The sequence below is a fragment of the Trachurus trachurus genome (genome assembly GCF_905171665.1).
Source record: "Trachurus trachurus genome assembly, chromosome: 4".
In the NCBI taxonomy this organism is placed as follows: Eukaryota; Metazoa; Chordata; class Actinopteri; order Carangiformes; family Carangidae; genus Trachurus; species Trachurus trachurus.
In genome coordinates this window covers 35,109,766-35,136,724 of record NC_139898.1, presented here as the reverse complement: position 1 = coordinate 35,136,724, position 26,959 = coordinate 35,109,766, and the positions used below count along the sequence as shown (strand labels likewise).

Sequence of the window (26,959 nt, the reverse complement as noted above, 5' to 3'; positions counted from 1 at the left end):
CAACATCATGTCCAGCAAGTTTGAAGTTGATCGGATAAAGTATGTGGGTGTGAGAGCTGTTCGAAGGTGAAATGGCGAGCAAACGAAAAGTCGCCAAAATCCTCAAGGCCCCAGAAGCCACGCCCTTTGACCTAGAGACCTGCGGAGCACAACTTTTGATCAGAGTGGCAATTCGATGGTCTCTAGCCAATTTGAAGTCAATCGGACAAAATCTGTAGGAGAAGTTAGATCAAACAGGTCAAAAGTTCAAATCAAAATGGCCGACTTCCTGTTGTGATTTCACCATGACATTAAGAGGCTTTTTTGTGTGTCTTGCCATGTTCTATAAGCCCACCAAATTTCATGCATGTAGGTGAAACGCAAAGGAGGGGCTGATGTTTTGAAATTTTGTAGGGGGCGCTATAGAGGCATTTGGCCACGCCCATTTCCAACGACTTTAAAATATCAAATTTTTCGCGAGTCCTGATGTGCATGCCAAAATATACGCGTTTTGGGGCATGTTGAAGCCCCCAAAAATGCGATTTTAGGGAGAATATAATAATAATAATAATAATAATAATTAAAGCCGCAAGCGGCGATGATCGGGCCCTCGCGACTCCGCGCCACCGCGGGGCCTGAGGCACGCGGGGCTGTGGTGAGAAGGGAGAAAAACCCTGGTAGGAGCAAAAAAACGCAATATTTCGTTCATCCACCAGGGGGCGGTAAGCAGATGTAGGCAGATGAGCTCAGGGGCGGACTTTCATCACACACGTGAAGTTTCGAGCAAATCGGAAAAAGCATGAAGGAGTTATGATGAGTTGATGGTTCATCCACCAGGGGGCAGTAATGGGATGCGTGCAGGTGTGTTCAGGGTCAGTCCCTCATCACACATGTGAAGTTTCGTGGAAATCGGACAAAGCATGAGGGAGTTATGAGCTGTTAAAGGTTCGTCCACTAGGGGGCAGTAATGGTATGCGTGCAGGTGTGTTCAGGGTCAGTCCCTCATCACACATGTGAAGTTTCTTGGAAATCGGACAAAGCATGAGGGAGTTATGAGCTGTTAAAGGTTCGTCCACTAGGGGGCAGTAATGGGATGCGTGCAGGTGTGTTCAGGGTCAGTCCCTCATCACACATGTGAAGTTTCGTGGAAATCGGACAATGTTGATGTAAAATATGCCACTTCCTGTTTCCACTAGGGGGCCACATGAGTGAGATCACATATGAGCATATGGAGACGTTGAGGTCGTGACCCTGGACCTGTGTACCAATTTTCATGTTGATACGAGTTCATTAAAGCCATCATAAAGCCAAACGTATTTTAATGGCGAGGAATGGTCGCCGCGTCGCCACACGGACGCCATTACTCGTAGCTTCACAGCGTTCATGATGTAGCTTCACCACCTTAGTCTGCATGTTTTAGAAGTGGAATGAAGTTGATGGGGTCAACTATGTGGCATCAGTACACGTTAAGGTAAAACCTGGTCACTTCCTGTTACCACCGGGGGGCGCTATGAGTGACGTAGGAAATTAATATATCGGGACGTTCAGGGCGGAGCCATCATTATGTCCAGCAAGTTTGAAGCTGATCGGATAAAGTATGTGGGCGTTAGAGCTGTTCGAAGGTGAAATGGCGAGCAAACGAAAAGTCGCCAAAATCCTCAAGGCCCCAGAAGCCACGCCCTTTGACCTAGAGACCTGCGGAGCACAACTTTTGATCAGAGTGGCATCTCGGTGGTCTCTAGCCAATTTGAAGTCAATCGGACGAAATCCCTCGGAGGAGTTAGATCAAACAGGTCAAAATTTCAAATCAAAATGGCCGACTTCCTGTTGTGATTTCACCATGACATTAAGAGGCTTTTTTGTCCGTCTTGGCAACTTACACATGTGTACCGATTTTCATGTTCCAACTCCAAAAAAACCCCTATGGGGAGGGGTTTTTTAAAATTTCTAGGGGGCGCTATAGAGGCATTTGGCCACGCCCATTTTTAACGACTTCAAAATATCAAAATTTTCGCGAGGTCGGATGTGCATGCCAAAATTTACGCGTTTTGGGGCATGTTAAAGCCCCCAAAAAGGCGATTTTAGGGAGAATATAATAATAATAATAAACATAGCAGAAACAATAGGGCTTTCGCTGGGCGACAGCAGTCGCCGCTCGGGCCCTAATAATTAAAGCCGCAAGCGGCGATGGCGGGCCCTCGCTCGCCCATGCCACCGCGGGGCCTGAGGCACGCCGGGGCCGTGGCGCGGAGCAGAAATGCAGAAAAAAACCCGGAAGGAGGCAAAAAATGCAATGTTTCGTTCATCCACCAGGGGGCAGTCACCGCATGTGGTCTGGTGCGTTCAGGGGCCGCCCCTCATCGCTCGTGTGAAGTTTGGAGTGAATCGGACAAAGCATGAGGGAGTTATGAGCAGTTAAAGGTTCGTCCACCAGGGGGCAGTAATGGGATGCGTGCAGGTGTGTTCAGGGTCAGTCCCTCATCACACATGTGAAGTTTCGTGGAAATCGGACAAAGCATGAGGGAGTTATGAGCAGTTAAAGGTTCGTCCACTAGGGGGCAGTAATGAGATGCGTGCAGGTGCGTTCAGGGTCAGCCCCTCATCACACATGTGAAGTTTCGTGGAAATCGGACAATGTTGATGTAAAATATGCCACTTCCTGTTTCCACTAGGGGGCAACATGAGTGAGATCGCCTATGAGCATATGGAGACGTTGAGGTCGTGACCCTGGACCTGTGTACCAATTTTCATGTTGATACGAGTTCATTAAAGGCATCATAAAGCCAAACGTATTTTAATGGCGAGGAATGGTCACCGCATCGCCACACGGTCGCCATTACTCGTAGCTTCACAGCGTTCATGATGTAGCTTCACAACCTTAGTCTGCATGTTTTAGAAGTGGAATGAAGTTGATGGGGTCAACTATGTGGCATCAGTACACGTTAAGGTAAAACCTGGCCACTTCCTGTTACCACCGGGGGGCGCTATGAGTGACGTAGGAAATTAATATATCGGGACGTTCAGGGCGGAGCCAACATCATGTCCAGCAAGTTTGAAGCTGATCGGATAAAGTATGTGGGCGTGAGAGCTGTTCGAAGGTGAAATGGCGAGCAAACGAAAAGTCGCCAAAATCCTCAAGGCCCCAGAAGCCACGCCCTTTGACCTAGAGACCTGCGGAGCACAACTTTTGATCAGAGTGGCATTTCGATGGTCTCTAGCCAATTTGAAGTCAATCGGACAAAATCTGTAGGAGAAGTTAGATCAAACAGGTCAAAAGTTCAAATCAAAATGGCCGACTTCCTGTTGTGATTTCACCATGACATTAAGAGGCTTTTTTGTGTGTCTTGCCATGTTCTATAAGCCCACCAAATTTCATGCATGTAGGTGAAACGCAAAGGAGGGGCTGATGTTTTGAAATTTTGTAGGGGGCGCTATAGAGGCATTTGGCCACGCCCATTTCCAACGACTTTAAAATATCAAATTTTTCGCGAGTCCTGATGTGCATGCCAAAATATACGCGTTTTGGGGCATGTTGAAGCCCCCAAAAATGCGATTTTAGGGAGAATATAATAATAATAATAATAATAAACATAGCAGAAACAATAGGGCCTTCGCCGACATCGTCGCTCGGGCCCTAATAATAAACAAAGCAGAAACAATAGGGCTTTCGCTGGGCGACAGCAGTCGCCGCTCGGGCCCTAATAATAATAATAATAAACAGTACGATATCTGGGATATTTTGCGCCAGGTCTATGCAGTACTTGGTTACTTGCTTGCTTACTTGTTGTTACTCGTCGGCTGGCACGTTGGCTAATGTGCATGTCGAATTACAATAGGGTCCTCCCTGGGACGTTGTCACAGGCTCGGGCCCTAATAATAATAAACAGCGCGATTTCAATAGTCCCTCCGGCGAGTGCTACTCGCCGCTCGGGCCTAATAATAAACAGTACGATTTCAATAGTCCCTCCGGCGAGTGCTACTCGCCGCTCGGGCCTAATAATAATGATAATAATAATTTATTTTCATTTCGATTTATTTCATTCATGATTTACATTCTTCACATGGTTGCACATATTTACATAATGTACACATTTTCACCATGAATGAAAAGGAGCAGGGTGAAGAAACCTTATAGTAGCTGCCCCTCTCTGTTGTTATAGTTACATTGTCTTACTTCAACACCAATATTATTCTCTGTTTCAAAATATTAAAGATGATGAAACATAGTAATGACCAGAAAACAGACAAAATAGCAGTGGACACCACTCCTCTATCTATCTTTTCTTTTTTTTCCCTTCTTTTTCTCTTTCTTCTTTTTTGTAGACGCTTATCTTTTCTTTTTTAAACATTTTCTTACTGAGACATACTTGTACAACTTTTCAGTTCCTTGCTTTGTGAATGCCATACTTTTACACATTTGTTTTAAGCTTAACCTTGTAAATGTAGTGTATGTTTAAAATCAAGCTTCAGTCTGTTTTATCCTCTTCCTCCAATTTAAACAAGCTTTGTAAATGTTCTGGTAACGATCTGTTCTTTGCTTTAAAGGGACAACCAGGAGTTTTGTAAAAGCGAAGTGTTTCCACACTACATTTATGAGCCTCCGCACCGTGAAATTCTTTGACCGGCGCAAGACAGACTCATGTTTTCATTAACAGTGTTTCCCCTAGAAGTTTTTTTTAGGCCCGGTGGTACCCACGGAAAAACCCTGAACAGACGAGGCACGTGGGACAGCACGTACCCCCCCTCTATTAAATATAAAGGAGGCCCACATCAGGGTCTGACGTTAAGGTTTTTTCCTACTTGTCCTGTCGGGCAAGTACTTCTCAAATCTACTTGCCCCATCTAATGCTGTTTCACATTATTTGACCAGTAGCAGTTACACCCTCCATTAGGGGTGGGAGAAAAAATCGATTCGCATAAATATCTTTTTTGACGATTTTAAATCGATTTTTTTACATATTGTGCAATGTGCATTTGTTCGCCTTTTTTACATCCAGAGAGTCCAGGTTTTGAAAAGGGTTTAAGTTCACTTTATAATGGAGTATGTTAATTTATAGGCTCCTACAGTGTTTGTGTGCAGATAAATGTTAAAAATGCTAAAGACTAAAAATCATAGAGAGAATCTGCAATATCGTAGAATCGCAATTTAAATCGAATCGCCATCCAAAAAAATCATAGAAGAATCAAATCGGGAGAAAAGCATATCGTCCCAGCCCATATATGTCGCTTATTTTTTGCCATATAAATTTTTTTTGGCCTAGCGGGGGCTCTCGTTGGTAGGGGAAACACTGACTCATCAAGAATTAAAGTCAGAGGTTGGAAGACGATCACATACCGTCGTAGTTCCCACCATAAACGGAGATTCGGCGGCGTTATTCTCATGACTCGCCACGAAACCGAAAGTAAAGAAACGCTGGTCGGCTCGCCCAGCATTTCCACCACCACTAATAATAACAAAATAACCATAGAGACAAAACCATAGATTTATCTAAAATGGACCATTAACAAGTGGTAACGGAGATTCATCCACATTAATATGCATAATTTTTTATTGTCGCGGAATTTTTCGTTCTGCCGATGGAGAAACTCCTGGTTGTCCCTTTAACTAAATGTTTCTACATTTTTTTTACATCTTAAATTTTAAATTCATAGGGTTATAGTCATAGTCGTAGTTTTGCTCACTTCTACCAGACCACAAGGACAGAGCAGCATATACACAATGATGGGGAGTTTTTTAGTTTTTTAGTTAGTGTGAGGATGTGGTGGGTTTTGTACGTGTTATTGCATTGAGCGCCGTGACCACAGCGAGGAAGATGTGAGGCTGTGGCGGCTTCTGGTTTGAAAAGTCTTTGTTCATATGAATAAAAAAAATCCCCCCAAATTTCCCCCACTGGTATTGAAAGCTCTAATGCCCTGCTAAGCCAGACCGCAGTTAACTACGTGAACAGTGAAACTGAGAAAAATTGCTTTTTTTGATTTGCCTTCCGAATGTGTTGTAGGTAGATTAGTGAAAATACACAGATTTGACAGGTTTTCATTAAGTAATATTCATGCAAATAAATATATGACCACATATTTTACATTTTACCCCTAAAAAGCAGTTAGGCTACTGCGCTCTGCTGCCAGATTTCCTTACACAATAAACAGGTAATGCTGAGGCAAAGTGCAGTAACTACAATGTTGTTGTTTCCTTCCAGCTTTCATTACTTCATTACTAACTTTGACAACCTCAAAAATGATTAATAATTTGACCGTACAAACTTTAGTGAGCTAACATTTAATGTCCAGTGTTTAGCTGAAGTGTTATTGCTTGTGCTAACCTGCCGAAGCTAATGTTAGCTAGCTACCGTAACTGGCTAGCTGTGTAATAGAGCAGTAACTGCAGCTGGAGTACAGGTCTGGCTCAGTTTCCAGAGTGATTTTGTAGTTACTGCAGTTTTTCATACCTCATATCTCTAAAACTGAGCAACATTGACCGCTGAAAATGTTACACAAGATAAAACATTTATTGACAAGTTCAATTTCACAAAAAAAAAATCTATTTCTAATTTTCGCGTAGTGACTGCGGTCTGGCTTAGCGGGGCAGTTAAAACTTCTATGTGTCTGTAAATCACCCAAGCCACTACAAGAGGAAGTGATCAGGGCTGTCAATAGATTAACTAACTAACTAAATTAACTAATTAATCTCACAATTTTCTGGAATTAATTGCGATTAATTTTTTTTCCACCAGACTGCGCCTGGAACGCCGCGGACGCCCCGGCACGCCACTCCCAGCATTCCCAGCCGCTCGCTGCCGGCCCGACAGCCCGGCAACGTCCTGGAGGAGGCTAGAGCCAGGTGAGATACGTGATGTCACTCAACAGGCCACGCCCCCCTATGATGTCACTCACACAGGCCACGCCCCCCGTGATGTCACAACATAAAAAACATTTTAACATGGAAGACGGATTATTAGTTTATTTTGATTTTTTTGCAAATTTGTTGAATTTTTTTGATGTTTTTTCCTTTTCTTACAAACGTTTTTGAGTCTTTCTCTTCTTTTTTTTCATTTATTGGAATTTTTCATCTCCGATTTTTTGTCTTTCTTCTCAAATTTTCACTTTTTACCTTTTCTTTTAGATTTAGTTTCTGTTCTTTTCTTTTATACGTTTTTTTTTCTCAAATTTGACTTTTTTTTTCACAAAATTGAGTATTCTTCAAGCTATTTTTATGTTTTTTTCTATCACTCTGAACAAGTTGTGCAGTCATAAAACTGTGGCACGAAATAAAAAAAGATATGTGTGTGTGTTCAGGCTGCACGTGTCGTCGGTGCCCGAGTCGCTGCCGTGCCGGGAGCAGGAGTTCCAGGACATCTACAGCTTCGTGGAGAGTAAGATCATCGACGGCACCGGAGGGTGAGACCACAGCGCCGGCAAAGACCTAAAACAGCCAATCAGAAAAGAAAAAGAAAAAAAATGCTATTCTCTAAAGTTAAAGGGACAATGAGGAGTTTTGTAAAAGTGAAGTGTTTCCACACTACATTTATGAGCCTCCGCACCGTGAAATTCTTTGACCGGCGCAAGACAGACTCATGTTTTCATTCATCAAGAATTAAAGTCAGAGGTTGGAAGACGATCACATACCGTCGTAGTTCCCACCATAAACGGAGATTCGGCGGCGTTATTCTCATGACTCGCCACGAAACCGAAAGTAAAGAAACGCTGGTCGGCTCGCCCAGCATTTCCACCACCACTAATAATAACAAAATAACCATAGAGACAAAACCAGGGTTCTTACTGATCCTAAAAAAGTCTTAAAAGGCATTGAATTCATTAATCTAAAAACAAGGCCTTAATTGGCATTAAAATGTCTTAAATACATTTTTCAAAAGTCTTAAAAATGTTAACACATGGTGAGTGGTATTTTATGGTTGTAATTAGTCTCAAATCTCAAAATAATTGGTAACATTCTGACATAGAGAAGTTAGTGGCGGCCGTCAACGCTAAATTTCTCACCGCCTCCAGCTCCCGAGTCAGAGTTTTCTTTTTTTACAGACTTTTTATGCATTTATTTTGAAAGGACAGCTGGAAAGAGACACAATCCAATGTTCATGTAACAGTCACTTTACCTTGGATCACATAGGAAAGTGGGTATTAATTGTCCCTAACCCTATGGAATTGATGTGGTGTTTTTTTTTTCTTCTTTTTTCTGCATTTGTGTTTATTATGAAGTCGGTCTTAAATTTCATTTCAAGTGGCTTTAAAAAAGTCTTAAAAAGTCTTAAATTTAACTTGGCTTAAGCTGTAGGAACCCTGAAAACCATAGATTTATCTAAAATGGACCATTAACAAGTGGTAACGTAGATTCATCCACATTAATATGAGACTTTTTTATTGTCGCGGAATTTTTCGTTCTGCTGATGGAGAAACTCCTGGTTGTCCCTTTAAATAAAGGTGAAAAAAAAGAAAAAAAGAGCAAACTCACCCTCACACACCGACACTGACCAGCTGTTGTGTTGTTGTTGTGTTGTGGTGTCGTCTTCCCTCAGGTGCATGTACATCTCGGGCGTTCCCGGCACGGGGAAGACGGCCACGGTGCACGAGGTGATGCGCTGCCTGCAGCACGCGGCCGACGCGGACGAGGTCCCGCCGTTCCACTTCATCGAGATCAACGGGATGAAGATGACCGACCCTCATCAGGCCTACGTGCAGATCCTGCAGGTGAGCCGCGGCCTCCTGTTCACATCAGACGCTTATTTCTCCGCGCTTCTGCCCCTCAGTTGTGTATGTGCGTGTGTGTGTGCTCACAAATAGGCTACAAACATACACACACTGGACTCTGGTATTTGTCACGTTGTAACTCAGTTACTTTTGGGGGAAAGTAAAGTAGTAACTATAACTAATACTGGTTAAAACTGCTACAATAATAGCTGTCTGTGGTTCGATGTGGGCTGAGGGCAATACTTTTGAAAAATAACAGCTTGTAGCAACATATTGGAAAAGAAAAAAGAAGAAGAACTAGTTCATTTTAAAAGTTGTGAACTGAACTTTGTACTAGTTCATGTAGAAAGTGAACTTTCCCAACACTGACAATCAAACACAATGAGCTCAGTGAGCCAGGTAGCGCCACTGAGTCTTCATCTGTGACCAACATGTGATGTTGCAACGATGTGGCTTCACTCCAAACACAAGCTTTTCAGCGCTGCAGCCACAAACAGCTGATTGTCCTCACATGTCATTTTGGTGTGTGTGAGTTAGGTGTGTGAATATCTCGTGTCAACAAAAACAAACTTGGAAGCGCTGATGGTGAGAGGATCATGAGTTCAGGGAGCGACAACGTGACAAACCTCTGTCAGATGATTGAACCGTGTTGTGCGCTCACTGTCCCATTAACAACAGTGATGTCATTCAACTTCATACGGTAAAGTCAGAGTCAGAGTAAATGTCTTATTCTCCACATCAATGAATGACTCTAATTGTTTGTAAATGAATGTAAGGAGCTTTTAACTCTTGTTAGTGAGAATGAACTCTTTGAAAGCAGCTGCACTGATGTGCTGCTTTTAGGGGTCAGGGTTTCCTTCTCTGACAAACACAGCTTGTGTCCAATAGGATTTTAGACAAAGACCTGAAAGTAACCAGTACTTTTCAGCCGTACTACTAATTCACTCCAGTAAAAGTACTAATATTTGTCTTGGAAATGTATTCAAGTAGAGTAATAAGTACCAAAGAACTCTAATAAAGTACAAATCCTCTGGCGCGGCGGCCGCCACGCAGGAAAAAGCCTAACCCTTGGTAGAAGCCTTCTAAGCATTAAGCACTAAGCTTATTGTGCAGGAGAGAGGAGACAATCAGCTGTTTGTGGCTGCAGCGCTGAAAAGCTTGTTTTCACATCGTTGCAACATCACATGTTAGTCACAGATGATGATGGTGATGAATGAAGACTCAGTAGCAGTGGCGCTACCTGGCTCACTGAGCTCATTGTGCTTGATTAACAACCGGGAATGCTGTTGATTTACTGTTATAAATAGTAAACATCAAACGTCAAATCCCGTGTGAAACTCTGCATCTTCTTTGTCATTTGGTCGCCCCCCAATGTCTATATAATACCGTGGCAACGCCCTTGGGGGTTAGATCCCTAATTAGAGAAACACATTTCACAACATTTGAATCAATAACTAAAGGAGGAGAAGCAGCCCGTCCTGCTAGAGGAAGAGTCAGAGTAATGAATCAGCAGCAGACTGAGACAAACAGACGGTTTTAACACTACAGACGCCGTTTTCCTTAATTGTTATGATTATTATTATTATTTTTATTCCAGACGCCTGCTTTGGCAATATGTACAATGTACAGTATGTCCTGTCAATGAAGCCAGTTGAATTAAAGACACAGAGAGATAAAGACGGAGAGATAAAGACAGAGTGCTGCATGTGGATGGAAGGTAACGGTGGAGCCAGTTAACCCTTTGTGAGTCATAAATCTTCCTGATCTTAACTTTCAACATGGCAACGTGGTACAGTAATCTAAACATTAAAGGAAGAAGCAGCTGCAGAGAATAGTAAACCGAGCCTCAAACATCATAGGGACAAGACAGAAACCATTAAGTTGTATGTACGAGGAAGTGCTGAGGAAAAAAGCTGTCAACATAGCAATGATCCGTCTCATCCACTCAATAGGGAGTTTGAACATCTTCCCTCTGGTCGACGTTACAAAGTGCCAAGGGCAAATCGTAATATTTAAAAAAAATTCCTTCATCCCTAATGCTATTGTGGCACTGAACACCATGTCCCGTTGATGCGTTTTTAAGAGTGTGAGAGAGTGAGCCCCCCTTAATGAAAAATAAACAGCTGAAAAAAAAGAGAATTAAAGACTTCAGGCAGCCATGGTATGAGTTTGGTGTGATAACAATCAGCCGCCTGGAGCAAAGAGAACACAATGATTCCCAGTTTCACCTTTTATGAGCCGGCTGGGCTGTCAGTGAGGAGCTTGTGTTACGATGAGTCATGGACGGGGAAACCCTCTATTTAATCTGAGCAAAGCGTTTTGCACTAGACTCAGAGATCCTCAGATGAACGGTGCAGACGGTGGAGGGAGACGGAGGGAGAGGGAGCACGATGTCATCAACAACAATGAACACGTCAGAAATTCCATTAGTGATGACTAGAGTTGAGCCGGATACTCGGCTGAAACGAGTATCCGGTACGGATAGAGCACTTTTGCAGAGTACGAGTATTAAACGAGTAATACGAGTCAATATCTGTGCTCGGGGGGAAAAAAAAAAAAGAAAAGATTGAATGAATATCCTCATTGGATAGCTGATTGTGTCAGCGTTCTGTGATAGGCTACAGCCCCTCCCCTACACACATGCAGGTGTGTTGCTGTGTCCCTCTGATCACTCACACACAGAACAGCTGACAGCTGTCTGTCTCTCTCTGTCTCTCCCTCAGTCACTCAGGTTCGCCGGTCTTTTCCCTTAACGTTTAGGGTTTCTTCAGCTTCAGCTTTGTTATTACTTCAGTTACTTACTTATTAACCAGTAGAGTTCTGGTAAACGTGGGTTCGTTCAGACGTGGTGCCGACTCGCGTTGCGTCTCTGCCTGTCGGAGATTTTTTTTTTTTTCCCACACGCTCTCTCTCTCTCTCTCTCTCTCTCTCTCTCCCTCTCTCTGCCGGTCGTCGGAGTTTTTTTTTTTTGTTTGAACCGTCAGCTGGCTCTAACCAGTTTTTTTTAACTTCACGCACTGAGTGTCTGACACTTTCTTGCTGTATTTCATAAAAAATAGTAGTGGTATAAATAACAAATGAAGCTACACTCTCTCCCCCCTCCTCTCTCTCTCATGATCAGTGATACAGAATAATGAGTGATACAGAGAGTAGCTGACACTCAGCTGTCTCTGTCTCTCTCTTAGGCTACTCACACACACACACACCTGGTGTGGAAATAAAATAAAAAAAAAAAGGAAAAATCCCACTGATCATTAAAAAAAATTTAAAGTTAAAAAAAAAAGTTGTTGAGTATGAAAACTCTTGTTCATTACATTTTCCTTAATAATTGCAACCGCATGTGTTGTATTGTCCTGTAAACAGTTTTCTAATCAGCAATAACTATAACAATTTCTGATCAACCCATATCAATTGCATGCTTAAAATAACATACCGGTTAAAGCCTCGCCCATTTCAAGACAACCCGACCCACTTCTGGGTTAAACCCCGCCCACTTCCGGCTTAGGCCCCGCCCACTCCGAGTACAGATACAGATACAGATAATTCATATGGTTAACAGATACAGATACAGATACAGATAATGCTGTACTCGCTCATCCCTAGTGATGACTTAGTTTGATGTCAGCAGCAGTATAATAGTACTATAAGGCCCGTTTAAGGAGGATGAAGCCAGTCGTGTCCTGCAGCCGTGCTTGGGCCATGTCTGTCTTCTCAAATCAAATCAAATCAAATAAACTTTATTTGTCCCGGAAGGGAAATTTGTCTTGGGCAAGTGGCGTCGTATCAGCTGCTTTGTACTTGTAATACATACACACACACAATACATAAAAGAGAAAAAGAGAAAGTGCGGAGAGTGCAATAAAAAGTTGAAAATACTCAAAATACAAGTTCAAATAAAAACATACTAAAAAACTAACAAAGAACAAGGGAAGTTGATTAAAGCCAGCGGGTGAACAGGTTTTGTTGACTGAATAAAACTCTACATTTACATGCATGCTGCTCTCTCTCTACATTGAAACCCCTGGATGCACTTTATCATTCTGCTCTTTGTTTTATCACTGGAGATGTGTTCCCAACCCATCACTGTGTTCTTTATAACAAGGCTAGAGGGAACAACATTGCATGGTTTTTATTTACAAAGCTTTACTTGTAATTTTACCTGTTTATCTTATTTTTTTACCAGCTTAATCTCACTTAGAGTTTGTAACTTGCACTCGTTCGCAGGATTCCTTGGTTTTACAAATTCCCAGTATCAGGACAGAATTAGGGAAGACCTTTCAGCCTTTCAGTTCTATGCCTCCCAAAAGTGGAATAACCTACAAAACTGTCTGAAACTGGATCATCCCATTTCTTTAGATAGCTTTAAAAACTTGCTATCAACTGTTCTACAGCCTGTATGTATGGTGTATTAAAATACTGTTAAAGAGGCAAAAGATCGAACTTAATCTCCAGCCCAGTGCGGGCGTTCTACTATTTATAGGTATGTGTTTGAGTAAAATTAAATTAAATTTTTTTTGGTTTATTCTATCAACTATCGACAACATTTCTCCCAAAATTGAAAAAAAAATGTTGTCATTTAGAGCTTTTATTGGCTAATGACTAAACTAGTCTAAATAACAAAAATATCAAGTCTTTTCAGACCTTAATGCAAAGAAAACATGTTCATATTTATTCCTAAACAACACAGCAAGAATATTTGAACTCAGGAAGAGTTTATAAGTCAGTGTTGGTGATGATAATGTCAATGTTTAATCCCAGCAGTGGTTTTTATAATCTTCATCAGCGTCTCATTAAGTAGAATGAGTTGTGTTTGTGTTGGTGTTTAAAAAAGAAAAGAGAAGAATGACTGTCATACATGTAGAGATGCTTTTATAAGAAACATTTGTACAGCTCTGGAAAAAATGAAGAGACCACTTTCACATCAACACATCCTACAGTTTGACTCGTCAGAGTTCTTCGGTAGAGAAGCAGCAGCTCGGGTTTAAGTGCAGAGACGAAACTAAAGAAACAGCTGTGATCTGGTCCGTCTGCACATCTGTCACTGCAGTCTGTGGTCTGTGCAGGCTGAAGTCTGAACTCTCTCGTCTTTTTTTCATAATCTTTCTCATCAGATGAGTGGAAACTTCCAGCCTCTGAACTAAGCATCCTCTCCTTCTCTCGCTCTCTCTCTTGACCATTCTGCGGTCACAAAAGCAGCAGTTTGTGACACTGTGTTTTTTGCTGATTGACAGTCAGTGTTACGTTGCGTGAGATTTTGCTTCAGGTGTGAATAACTACGGTACTCAAAGTGACAAGGTGTGAAATGCAACACTACATTGATTTCAATAGAAAACATTTGCATAATAGGGGGTGGGAGTAAATAAGTTTGACTTGTTCCCACTCCTTTTCGGACATTATATTTAATTTTTTCATGTGTTGTCTTTGTAAAGTACAGTATTTATTTGTTATATCTGTCCATTACTGTATTTACTTATTATAACATGTCCAGAATAAACTGAAACTAAACTGAAGCCTCTCCACTTCTCCACGTGGATAAGAGTATTAAAAGATCATTCAGGGGACATTTAGCATAGATGAAAATGTGAGTTAACTATGACATTGATGAGATTAATGGCGATTAAACATCTGAGTCGACTGACAGCTCTAGTTAAATGTTAAATGTTTTAACTGGACGTGTGTTTTTTTCCGTGTGCAGAAGCTGACGGGTCAGAAGGCGACGCCGGACCACGCCGCCGCTCTGCTGGAGAAACGCTTCAGCAACGCGGCGCCGAGGAAGGAGACCACGGTGCTGCTGGTGGACGAGGTCATTGACACACTGTAGCTGCTTTATTAAAGGGATAGTTCAACATTTTAGTCTAATTGGCCCATTGCCATAATCCCTATAGTCATAGCAGTAGGTTCGTTACCTTTAATTGTCGGTGCAAGCTGTTTTTAGAACGGCGGAGCAGAGCCGTGAGCTGCTCAGAGCTTCGCTACGGAGGCTCATTATGGGATTTCTTGGTTTCCCTCATCATCAAACTCATCAAATACACAATCCAACAACTCCACAACGCTCTGGTGGACAAGTTGTGAGCTGCACATTCACCACGCTATGAGATAATAACACAACGTTACCACACAGAGTTGTTTTAGAGGGAAATACAGAGACTGTTGATGAAAAACTGTCCCTGAAGGCAACGTGCATCAGTGATTTTGCATGAATTTTCCCTCTAAAACAACTCTGTCTGTCAACTAAATGTTGACTAAATGTTGAACTATCCCTTTAAGGGACAGCTGATTTCCATCTGCGTCTCCCAACATGTAAAACACAGAAGACACAGACACAAATGATGATGACTTAGCTTTTATAGATATATATCTATAAAAGCTAAGTCATCATGATACAAAATATGTTACAGGGCTTCTGGAGCTGCATCTACAGTCTTTGTTTTAGTGGCTCCCTCTTCTCTAACCCTATATTATATGTTAAGCTTCAGATATAAATGATGCTGCAACGACACAGCAGTTCAAAGTTTTATTTATCACATGCTGAGGTATAATACTCAGTTAGCAAACTCAGTGTTACAGGGTTTTCCCTGTCAAGCCAGATGTTTTATAACATCGGCAAGAAGAAAAAAAACATCTAACATTATTCAGTAGGCTCCTTATACTATGTAAACAAAGATGTGTGTGTTGCATTTATAAGTCTGACCGCCTGACGCAGTGCTCCTGTGGTGTGTACCAGTGCTTGGCTGGTTTGAAATGTGCGCGAGAATTTCCTGCATTTTGAGTGTTAGATTTGAGGGAATCGGTTAAATTATGCACGATAACCTGCAATCCCGCAGCGAATTTCAGGCCGTGTGTTAAACATTTTAAAATGCCCAAGTTCCTATTACAAAAGCTCTTAGAGTAATTCTAGAGATTTGTTTTTTTTTATTTTAATGTTCATTTAGCAGGGACGATACATACAACATTGCCACAAAGAATGAAAAATGCGATGCATACAAGACGTCTGTAGCTTCAGCTAATATGCAGTCTTTGTCCCTGGTCAGGCTAGAGAAGGATAAAAGATACTGAATACCGTTACAATAAGTGCAATAATACAAATACAGTGAATAATACAGTGAATAGATATCATGAATAAATAAACACAGCTACAAAGTTTAGATTAAGAAATTGCACAAATTAAATACATTAAACATTAGTAAAATGCTGTATTGACAGTGACTTGAGAGAAGTTAATGTTCACATTTCTGCTGCTGCTGAAGCCAATGTTTAGCTCTAGCACTAAACATCTTTAGTTCTGTTTGGGATTTGATATCTGGTGGTAAAGAATTGGAAAAGGTGTGTACCCAGCACTGAAAGGGATGATTGACCAAATGTTGTCCTGCGTCTTCGAATTTTACAGTTTTGCTTGTTCATGCTCCTTGTCATTGTCCCATCATTGTTGGTTTTTTTGCAGCAGCAGCAGCAGCTTACATTATGGGCTACGTTTTTAAAAGGTTAGTTGTGTGTGTTTGTCCTCCCCCTGCAGCTGGACCTGCTGTGGACCAGGAAGCAGAACGTGATGTACAACCTGTTCGACTGGCCGACGCGGCGCCACGCCCGCCTGGTGGTGCTGACCATCGCCAACACCATGGACCTTCCAGAGAGGATCATGATCAACAGGGTGGCCAGCAGACTGGTCAGTACCGTCACAGCAGCACAGCGGTCCACTACAGACACCAGCACATAGACATGATGCTCCATACTTATTCAGTTAAAACAAACCAACCCATGTTCTTAGTTTAGTTTATTAGTTTAATAAGGGACAGTGTGCAATTACATTAATCATTTAAAGGAAAAAGCTCTGTAATAATGGTAATGTGACAGGTGTATCTATGGATATCAGATGGAAACAGAGACAAGAAGTGCTAACGACAAAGAGAAACAGCCTAATGAGTCAGACAGAGAGCCTTCTAAATTCATTAGGCTACTTTATTAAAAAAAAAAAAACAGTTTCTCACTTGAGAACAGAGTTAAAGGGATAGTTCACCCAAAATTGAAAATTTCCCTCATTATTATCTCCTCCCCCTCATGTGGACTAAGGGCTGGGAGAAGTTTCAGAGTCCTCCGTGGCTTCTCTGAGTTACAGGGGGTCTCGGCGTAGCAGTGCATGTCCATATAACGGTTGCAAATGGATACCAACTGTCTTCATAACAAAAAGACACACCAAAAAACATCCAGATACCTCCATGCTGCTCGTATGTAATGTCCCTCTGGTATTGAAGCCCTGAAATGAGAAATTGTCCCGAAAAAAAATTAAATAAGTCTATATTTCAAGCTTGTTTTGTAGCAGAAGCTCCTCTTCCCGGGGTATTTGGATGTTTTTTGGTGTGTCTTTTTGTTACGAAGACAGTTGGTTTCCATTTGCAACCGTCATATGGACATGCACTGCTACGATTTCAACTGTGATCAGGCATTAAACACCTGGCTCACCTGTTCAGATAGGGGACAGAGGGTGTAACTGCTATTGGGCAAATAATGTGAAACAGCATTAGATGGGGCAAGTAGATTTGAGAAGTACTTGCCCAACAGGACAAGTAGGAAAAAACCTTAACGTCAGACCCTGATGTGGGCCTCCTTTATATTTAATAGAGGGGGGGTACGTGCTGTCCCACGGGCCTCGTCTGTTCAGGGTTTTCCCGTGGGTACCACCGGGCCTTAAAAGGTGTTTTCTAGGGGAAACACTGTGTTGAGTGAACCTTTGAATATATGGAACGAAACTCTGAATATGAGTGTCAGCCGCCGCTTCAGCGTTTATGAATGAAACTTGACTGACGGCATCGAGGCGTCATGGGGCTACATAAACTTACACCCACTATTGGATTTAAACTTTTATTTTATTTGTGAAATTGCTAAAGCGAAGGTTTCACCATGGGATGTTGTTGATGTGTGTCAGGCAGCAGTGAGAGAAAGGACACGGACGCCGGGGTGTCAGGCTTCCAGCGCCTCACCCGGACTCTTTACTCGCTGTGTGTATTCAAAATATTCAGAATCGGAGCTGGACTCGTATCTGCTCGGGTATGATGTGACAGTTAGCATCAATTATTAACGTGGTTTGGTGACGGCCCCTCCTCTAGGACATAGCATTCCTCTCGGGCTCCACTGACTGTCCACTCCAGTCGCTGCTACGAGACTCAGCTGACGACTGTCACTCACTTACTGCAGCAGCATACACGTTACACATTAACACATCAGTCAGTCAAGGTTCATTCAATATATTCAGAGTTTCATTCAATATAATCAGAGTTCATTCAATATATTCAGAGTTTCATTCAATATATTCAGAGTTCATTCAATATAATCAGAGTTCATTCAATATATTCAGAGTTTCATTCAATATATTCAGAGTTTCATTCAATATATTCAGAGTTTCATTCAATATAATCAGAGTTCATTCAATATATTCAGAGTTTCATTCAATATATTCAAGGTTCATTCAATGTATTCAAGGTTCATTCAATATATTCAAGGTTTATTCAATATATTCAAGGTTCATTCAATATATTTAAGGTTCATTCAATATATTCATGGTTCATTCAATTTATTCAAGGTTCATTCAATATATTCAGAGTTCATTCAATATATTCAAGGTTCATTCAATATATTCAGAGTTTCATTCAATAGATTCAGAGTTTCATTCAATATATTTAAGGTTCATTCAATATATTCAAGGTTCATTCAATATATTCAAGGTTCATTCAATATATTCAAGGTTTATTCAATGTATTCAAGGTTCATTCAGGAAGTGATGATGGTCTTGATAGGAAACTTTTTTCCAGTGAGAGGATGACACAAGCAGACAGATTTAACGGTGTTGTTGCATTGTGCGCAATTCCCACATCTATAGTTTCCATTTGAGAGCGGTTTTGGGGCTTTCACACCTAGTATCACAGTACGATGCTAATCACCAACCTGACGGACGTTGTTGTGTGTGTGTGTGTGTGTGTGTGTGTGTGTGTGTGTGTGTTGTCCTCAGGGTCTGACCAGGATGTCGTTCCAGCCGTACAGCTTCAAGCAGCTGCAGCAGATCATCACGTCGCGTCTCAACAAGGTCAAGGCCTTCGAGGAGGACGCTCTGCAGCTCGTGTCCCGGAAGGTAAAACCACTAACACCAGTCACATGGTCCTGGAAGGTAAAACCACTAACACCAGTCACATGGTCCCGGAAGGTAAAACCACTAACACACTAACACTGACCAAAGATGATGTTTGAATATTCCCTCAAAAAAACAAGAAAACACAGAAATGAGCTGATTATGAACGACATTCGTATTTAGTTAAATATACGGACATGCAGATTAATAAATAAAACAAAACACTTTATTTTACTGTCAAATGATTGAATTTAGTTCAGTTTTTCCTCAGATTTTGGGGGTTTATTTCTCACTAATTTGTGAGGGGAAGAAAAAACAATCTAACTTGCAAGTGTCAAATGTCAAAGAATATTTGAGGCTTTTTAAAATAAAATCATAAACTTGCAACATAAAACGTAAACATTTTAACCCTCCCATTGTCCATCTGTTCACTTCCTCCATCCTTCCTTCTTTCCACAATCCTTTTTGCCTCCCTTCCTTCCTTTCCTTCGTCCTTACTTCTTCCTCCTTTTTATCTATCTTTCCTTCCTTTTTCCCTTCCTTCTTTCCTCCCATTGTTCCCTTTGTCCTTCCTTCCTTCCTTCCTTCCTTCTTTCCCTTTGTCCTTCCTTCCTTCCTTCCTTCCTTCCTCCTTTCTTTCTCTTTATCCTTCCTTCCTTCCTTCCTTCCTTCCTTCCTTCCTTCCTTCACCCAGTAGAACAGCAGCAGGCTGAATCTCAGAAACTCGGTTCATATTAAACATGTGAAATGAAACTGACGTGTTTAATGCAGCTGTTGTTAATGAACTGAACTAGAAGTCTCTAGAAGCCTCGGTGTTGGTTGATGTGAACCAATCAGAGCCTCGGTGTTGGTTTCCTCTCCACCAATCAGGGCGTCTCTCCTCTCCTCCGTGCTGCAGGTGGCCGCTCTGTCGGGCGACGCTCGCCGCTGTCTGGACATCTGCCGCCGCTCCACGGAGATCTGTGAGCTCGCCGCCGCCGCCGCCACCGGCCTCGCTGGTGTCGGGTTGGTGGGGATGAGTCACGTGATGGAGGCGCTGAACGAGATGTTTTCCTCCGCCTACGTCACCGCCATCAAGTACGAGCCTCACTCACACGTTTCTACCGCTGGGTCTTAAAAAGTCTAAAATCTAAAGTTTAGGCCTTAAAAAGTCTTCAATTCGTTGAAGTATTGTGTTTAAGTCTTAAATAATTTTAGAAAGCTCTTAATTTTCTAACCTCAAATGCTCAAAAATGCTCCTGTGTTGCTTCATTGTGTTTTATTGAATGTATTTACAACTACAAACGAGCTCAACTTTCATACTGCAGCTAATTTACTTTGCGATTCTTTTGTACATTTTTATTTGTCATGATAAAAGTCTTAAATTTCATCCATAAAGGTCTTAAAAGTCTTAAATTTGAGCTGGTGAAACCTGCAGAGACCCTGCCACTCGGGTTGCACCTTTAACAACAGGAAGTGACCGTTGTGTGTGTGTGTGTGTGTGTTTTTGTTGTTTCTCTAGGTGTGCGTCGGTGCAGGAGCAGCTCTTCCTCCGCGCCGTCATCGCTGAGTTTCGCCGGCTGGGATTGGAGGAGGCCACGTTCCAACAGGTAAAACTCCCCAGATGCTTCAAGTCACAGCGTCATAATACACAGTTCAGCTGATAGATAGATAGATAGATAGATAGATAGATAGATAGATAGATAGATAGATAGATAGACCAGCGGTTCTCAACTAGTCTCACTCTGGGCTCCACATGTTCCCATGGTCATTAAGTCTCGACCCACTTTTATAGAATTCAAACCAAGATTTTATTTTTAAAGCCTTTAAAAACTCATTTATCTCTTTATTGAGCAAAGTGCATTTCAGAGCACATGAATGAAACTGAGGAGTTACCATGACAACTGCATGTACGGAAGTGAATAAAATAATATCAATCTGCACAAAATGGAGACCAACAAAACGATATATTTGACTTCTAATGCATCTCTGCATTCAGAGCATGTTCACAAAAGTGAATAAATATCAAATTGCACAAAATAAAGACCCACAAAACAAAACCAGATTCACTGCATCAGGCCACATTAATAAGAAACTGATATCTTTGCATTCAGGCCACATTAATAAGAAACTGATATCTTTGCATTCAGAGCAAATGGAGCAAATAATCAGAAAGTGAGGAGGAGCATTACAACTGCATGTGTTCACGTGTCTCGTGCCTTTCAAAATAAGTTATTTTTCAAAATAAAAGACATGTCCAACATCAGATGTGCATTAAATATTATTTATTTATTTTCTTTCTTTCCTTTCTTTCTTTTCTCTCACTTTTCTTTCTTTCCTTTCTTTCTTTTCTCTCACTTTTCTTTCTTTCGCTTTCTTTCTTTTCTCTCACTTTTCTTTCTTTCGCTTTCTTTCTTTTCTCTCACTTTTCTTTCTTTCCTTTCTTTCTTTTCTCACTTTTCTTCCTTCCTTTCTTTTCTCTCACTTTTCTTCCTTCCCTCATTTCTTTTCTCTCACTTTTCTTTCTTTTGCTTCCTTTCTTTTCTCTCACTTTTCTTTCTTTCGCTTTCTTTCTTTTCTCTCACTTTTCTTTCTTTCCTTCCTTTCTTTTCTCTCACTTTTCTTCCTTCCCTCATTTCTTTTCTCTCACTTTTCTTTCTTTCGCTTCCTTTCTTTTCTCTCACTTTTCTTCCTTCCTTCCTTTCTTTTCTCTCACTTTTCTTCCTTCCTTCCTTTCTTTTCTCTCACTTTTCTTTCTTTCCTTTCTTTCTTTTCTCTCACTTTTCTTTCTTTCGCTTTCTTTCTTTTCTCTCACTTTTCTTTCTTTCGCTTTCTTTCTTTTCTCTCACTTTTCTTTCTTTCCTTCCTTTCTTTTCTCTCACTTTTCTTCCTTCCTTCCTTTCTTTTCTCTCACTTTTCTTCCTTCCTTTCTTCCTTTTCTATCACTTTTCTTCCTTCCTTCCTTTCTTTTCTCTCACTTTTCTTTCTTTCGCTTTCTTTCTTTTATCTCACTTTTCTTCCTTCCTTTCTTTCTTTTCTCTCACTTTTCACTTTTCTTCCTTCCTTCCTTTCTTTTCTCTCACTTTTCTTTCTTACGTTTTCTTTCTTTTCTCTCACTTTTCTTTCTTTCCTTTCTTTCTTTTCTCTCACTTTTCTTCCTTTCTTTTCTCTCACTTTTCTTCCTTCCTTTCTTTTCTCTCACTTTTCTTCCTTCCTTCCTTTCTTTTATCTCACTTTTCTTCCTTCCTTCCTTTCTTTTCTCTCACTTTTCTTTCTTTCTTTCGCTTTCTTTCTTTTCTCTCACTTTTCTTTCTTTCGCTTTCTTTCTTTTCTCTCACTTTTCTTTCTTTCCTTCCTTTCTTTTCTCTCACTTTTCTTTCTTTCCTTCCTTTCTTTTATCTCACTTTTCTTCCTTCCTTCCTTTCTTTTATCTCACTTTTCTTCCTTCCTTCCTTTCTTTTCTCTCACTTTTCTTCCTTCCTTCCTTTCTTTTCTCTCACTTTTCTTTCTTTCGCTTTCTTTCTTTTCTCTCACTTTTCTTTCTTTCCTTCCTTTCTTTTCTCTCACTTTTCTTTCTTTCCTTCCTTTCTTTTATCTCACTTTTCTTCCTTCCTTCCTTTCTTTTCTCTCACTTTTCTTCCTTCCTTCCTTTCTTTTCTCTCACTTTTCTTCCTTCCTTCCTTTCTTTTCTCTCACTTTTCTTCATTCACTCCAGCCGTTCTGGCCTTGTTGCCTTCAGTCAGTAGCTGCTCAATGTGCTTTTTTAAAAATCTGAAACAAATGTTCACTTCACATTCTTCTCAGAGTTCACCAGAATGCTTCATTTATGGGTTAAAGGGACAGTGAGGAGTTTTGTAAAAGCGAAGTGTTTCCACACTACATTTATGAGCCTCCGCACCGTGAAATTCTTTGACCGGCGCAAGACAGACTCATGTTTTCATTCATCAAGAATTAAAGTCAGAGCTGTTGTCCCTGCGACCTCTGTCACCGTCGTGATTCTTTAATTTCTTTCCTTATCTTTGCACTATTACCATCACCACACTACACTGCACTGCAACTACACACGCACATCTTCTGTATCCATTGCTGTATGTCCGTTAACTGTGGTGTGGAATGACAGGCAGTCGCTCTAAGATACACTTCTTTATGGAGGCACTTTTTTACATTCTGCTGAGTAGCCCTGGAAAAATTAACAGCTCAATCTTAGCTGTCACTACCACGCTTTGCTACTGAGTTACTGAGTTTTAATGTTTATATCAGGCTGCGTTCAACTAATCAGTCAATGCTACTGTGATTTATACAGTAATCATATAGTGGCAGGAAAGACCATTGCGCTCAGAAATTCACAGAAATTCCACATACTCGCTGACGCAGCATGCATCATACAAATGGCTGAGCAGTCGGTAATGAGGAAGACAACAGAGACTCAGCCAGACCCAGAAGATTTGAAGGGCAGACGGAGGAGAGAAGGGGGTAGCTGAAGGATGACAAAGGGGGGAGAAAATTATTGAATTAGTCAGACAGTAATATTATAGCAGAAAGAGATGAGGATAATGCGAACACACACACGAGGGGAGTTGGGGGGGGTTGGAAGACGATCACATACCGTCGTAGTTCCCACCATAAACGGAGATTCGGCGGCGTTATTCTCATGACTCGCCACGAAACCGAAAGTAAAGAAACGCTGGTCGGCTCGCCCAGCATTTCCACCACCACTAATAATATAAAATAACCATAGAGACAAAACCATAGATTTATCTAAAATGGAGCCATTAACAAGTGGTAACGTAGAAAAGGAAGGAAGAAGGGAAAGAAGGAAGGGTGGGAAAAAGGATTGTGGAAAGAAGGGAGGGAAAAAGGAAGGAAAGAAAGATGGAGGGAGGGGAGGGGTCAGGTCAATTGGATCAAAAGAAGAAGGAAGGAAGGAAAGGAAAAGGGATTGTGGAAAGAAGGGAGGGAAAAAGGAAGGAAAGATAGAAGGAGGGAGGGAACAGATTCGTTCAAGGAAGAAGGGAAGGAAGGAAGGAGAGAAAGATGGAGGGAGGGAACAGATTGGGTCAAAAAGGAAGGAAGAAGTAAGGACGAACGGAAATAAGGAAAGAAAAATGGAGGGAGGGAACAATTTCGTTCAAGGAAGGAAGAAGGGAAAGAAGGAAGGGAGGGGAAAAGGATTGTGGAAAGAAGGGAGGGAAAAAGGAAGGAAAGAAAGATGGAGGGAGGGAACAGGTCAGGTCAATTGGATCAAAAGAAGAAGGAAGGAAAAAGAAAGGAAAAATAGAAGGAGGGAGGGAACAGATTGGGTCAAAAAGGAAGAAGGGAAAGAAGGGAGGGAGGGAAAATGTATTGTGGAAAGAAGGGAGGGAAAAAGGAAGGACAGATAGGAGGGAGGGAACAGATTGGGTCAAAAAGGAAGGAAGAAGTAAAATGGAGGGAGGGAACAGATTCGTTCAAGGAAGGAAGAAGGGAAAGAAGGAAGGGAGGGAAAAAGGAAGGAAAGATGGAGGGAGGGGTCAGGTCAATTGGATCAAAACAGGAAGGAAGGAAAGGAAAAGGGATTGTGGAAAGAAGGGAGGGAAAAAGGAAGGAAAGATAGAAGGAGGGAGGGAACAGATTCGTTCAAGGAAGGAAGAAGGGAAGGAAGGAAGGAGAGAAAGATGGAGGGAGGGAACAGGTCAGGTCAATTGGATCAAAAGAAGGAAGGAAGGAAGGAAAGGAAAAGGGATTGTGGAAAGAAGGGAGGGAAAATGGAAGGAAGGAAAGATAGAAGGAGGGAGGGAACAGATTGGGTCAAAAAGGAAGGAAGAAGTAAGGATGAACGGAAAGAAGGAAAGAAAGATGGAGGGAGGGAACAGATTCGTTCAAGGACGGAAGGAGAGAAAGATGGAGGGAGGGAACTCATATTTCTTCCCTGTTGCCTCTGAGCCAATCACATCGCTCTCTTCCAATGAGATTTCCTTCTTGTTTTCCTTCTTGGGTTGAACTACTGGAAATTGACTTTTCCGTGATATTGTAATGTACAAATGTAAAAAAAAGTTTATTTCTAAAGCACATTTAAAAACAACCCAAGCTGACCAAAGTGCTGTACAGTTAAAAATGCAGGCATAATACAAAGAATTGCGTCCTGTGGGAACCGGATCATATTAAATATGTAGAATGACATGTGTAACTGAGCTGCTGCTCTCTCTCCCCCCCCCCCCCCCCAGGTGTTTGTGCAGCACCAGGCCCTGTGCCGGGTGGAAGGCCTGCAGCCCGTCAGCGTGTCCGAGGGTCTGGCCGTGTGCCAGCGCCTCGGCTCGGTCCGGCTGCTGCTGCTGGAGCCCAGTCGCCTCGGGGTTCTGCAGCGCGTCCGCCTCAACGTCAGCCAGGACGACGTGCTGTACGCGCTCAAGGCCGACTGAAGGCCCGAATGAAGGCCGACTGAAGGCCCGAAGGAAGGCCGACTGAAGGCCCGAAGGAAGGCCGACTGAAGGCCGACTGAAGGCCCGACGGAAGGCTGACTGAAGGCCCGAAGGAAGGCCCGATGGAAGGCCCGATGGAAGGCCCGACTGAAGGCCTACCGAAGGCTGGGCCTCTACACCAAATATCTTACCAAGAATATTTGTCTTATTTTTAGTCAAAATGTCATTTCTAGTCAAAACAAATCTAATTCTACTTAAAATAAGACTCATCACATTAAAAAGCAGCTAGTTTTTATAGACACTTTTTACTTCTTTCAAGCAGATTTTCACTTAAAATCATCTGATAGTGGAGCAAGTTTTTCGTCCTTTTTACAAGCACACAAAACTTGCTTTCACTGGCAGATTTTTCTACTTATTTCAAGTGAAAATGTGTTTGAAACAAGTGAAAATGATCTAAAAACAAGTTAATTGTTAGGTGATGAGTCTTATTTTAAGTGGAAAGAGATTAGTTTTGACTAGAAATGAGACATTTTGACAAGAAATTAGACAAATATTCTTGGAAAGATTGAGTTTTTGCAGTGTAAGGACAGAACTTAACCAGCAGCATCTTTGATCCCGACCTGCACTGCAAAAACTCAAAGTTTTTCCAATATATATATAGAATATTTGTCTTATTTCTTGTCAAAATGTCTAATTTCTAATCAAAACTAATCTCTTTCCCCTTAAAATAAGACTCAACACCTTAAAAAAAATGAACTTGTTTTTAGATCATTTTCACTTGTTTCAAACAAATTTTCACTTGAAATTAGTAGAAAATTCTGCCAGTGAAAGCAAGTTTTTTCTGTTTGTAATAAGGAAGAAAAACTTGATCCACTATCATGTGAAAATCTGCTTGAAATAAGTAAAAAAAAAAAAAAAAAGTCTAATAACAAGCTACTTTTTTTAATGTGATGAGTCTTATTTTAAGTAGAATGAGATTAGTTTTGACTAGAAATAAGACAAATATTCTTGGTAAGATATGAGTTTGTGCAGTGTGAAATGATTGTTTTTGTGTTTTTTTTAACTTTAAATCACTGCTGTGGTGACGAATCACACTAATATTATGACACTGAATTACCAGAAGCAGAGTTGTGGATGTGTGTGAATCTGGCTTTTTGCCTCAAGTTCTTTTTTTTTTTTTTAGATGGGAGAGTTTGTGACGTCCCCGCTCTAAACTTTATTTAAAATGTGAGGTTTTGCTCTTTTGTATCATTTTTAATGTTGTCTAGCGCTTCTTATTTTTACGTTTCAGTACTTGAATTATTCAATAAAAACTCCATCTTCAATATGATGCTGCTCCTTTTGCTTTTTTTTAGGGTTAGGGTTAGATCGACTTTGAGTCCAAAATGACTCAAACATCCACTCACTTTTAACATGTGAGATGCATGAGAATGAGGAAACTATTGATTTAATAAGTTGACATTTGCCATTTGTCCGTTTACTCCACCGTTCAAAATGACGAATCCAAAGCGTCAGCGATGAGTTCAGCTGCACCTTCAGCTTTTTAAGGGTTGATCTTATTTGATTTATTTATTTTTATTTAGAAAAGAAAACTAGTGATTCATCATTTTAACCAAAGTGAGTGGTTCAAAATATCACATTTGAAACTGAAGTATAAAAAAAAGAGATAACATTTTATAGACATATAAATAATGGAAATAACTGTTAGTTGCAGCCTTGGTTCAGTTTCTCAGTCCAAAATTATATAAATAAGATTTTGAATCTTTTTTCTTTCTTGCCCCGGGTT

At 41.2% G+C, this 26,959-nt stretch overlaps 1 protein-coding gene across 1 annotated transcript in view; it reads left to right on the top strand.

Annotated features, from left to right (window-relative positions):
- orc1 (origin recognition complex, subunit 1) overlaps positions 1–25,173 on the top strand; it is a gene marked incomplete at both ends in the record, with an annotated part of 69,295 nt that extends 44,122 nt beyond the window's left edge. The window contains 9 exons of the mRNA XM_083970039.1: positions 6,711–6,817; positions 7,273–7,374; positions 8,508–8,679; positions 14,375–14,482; positions 16,193–16,342; positions 18,680–18,799; positions 19,695–19,873; positions 20,298–20,385; positions 24,979–25,173. Of these exons, the coding sequence (XP_083826165.1) occupies positions 6,711–6,817; positions 7,273–7,374; positions 8,508–8,679; positions 14,375–14,482; positions 16,193–16,342; positions 18,680–18,799; positions 19,695–19,873; positions 20,298–20,385; positions 24,979–25,173 (1,221 nt within the window). The remainder of the gene's footprint in view (positions 1–6,710; positions 6,818–7,272; positions 7,375–8,507; positions 8,680–14,374; positions 14,483–16,192; positions 16,343–18,679; positions 18,800–19,694; positions 19,874–20,297; positions 20,386–24,978) is intronic.
- Positions 25,174–26,959: the final 1,786 nt, after the last annotated feature.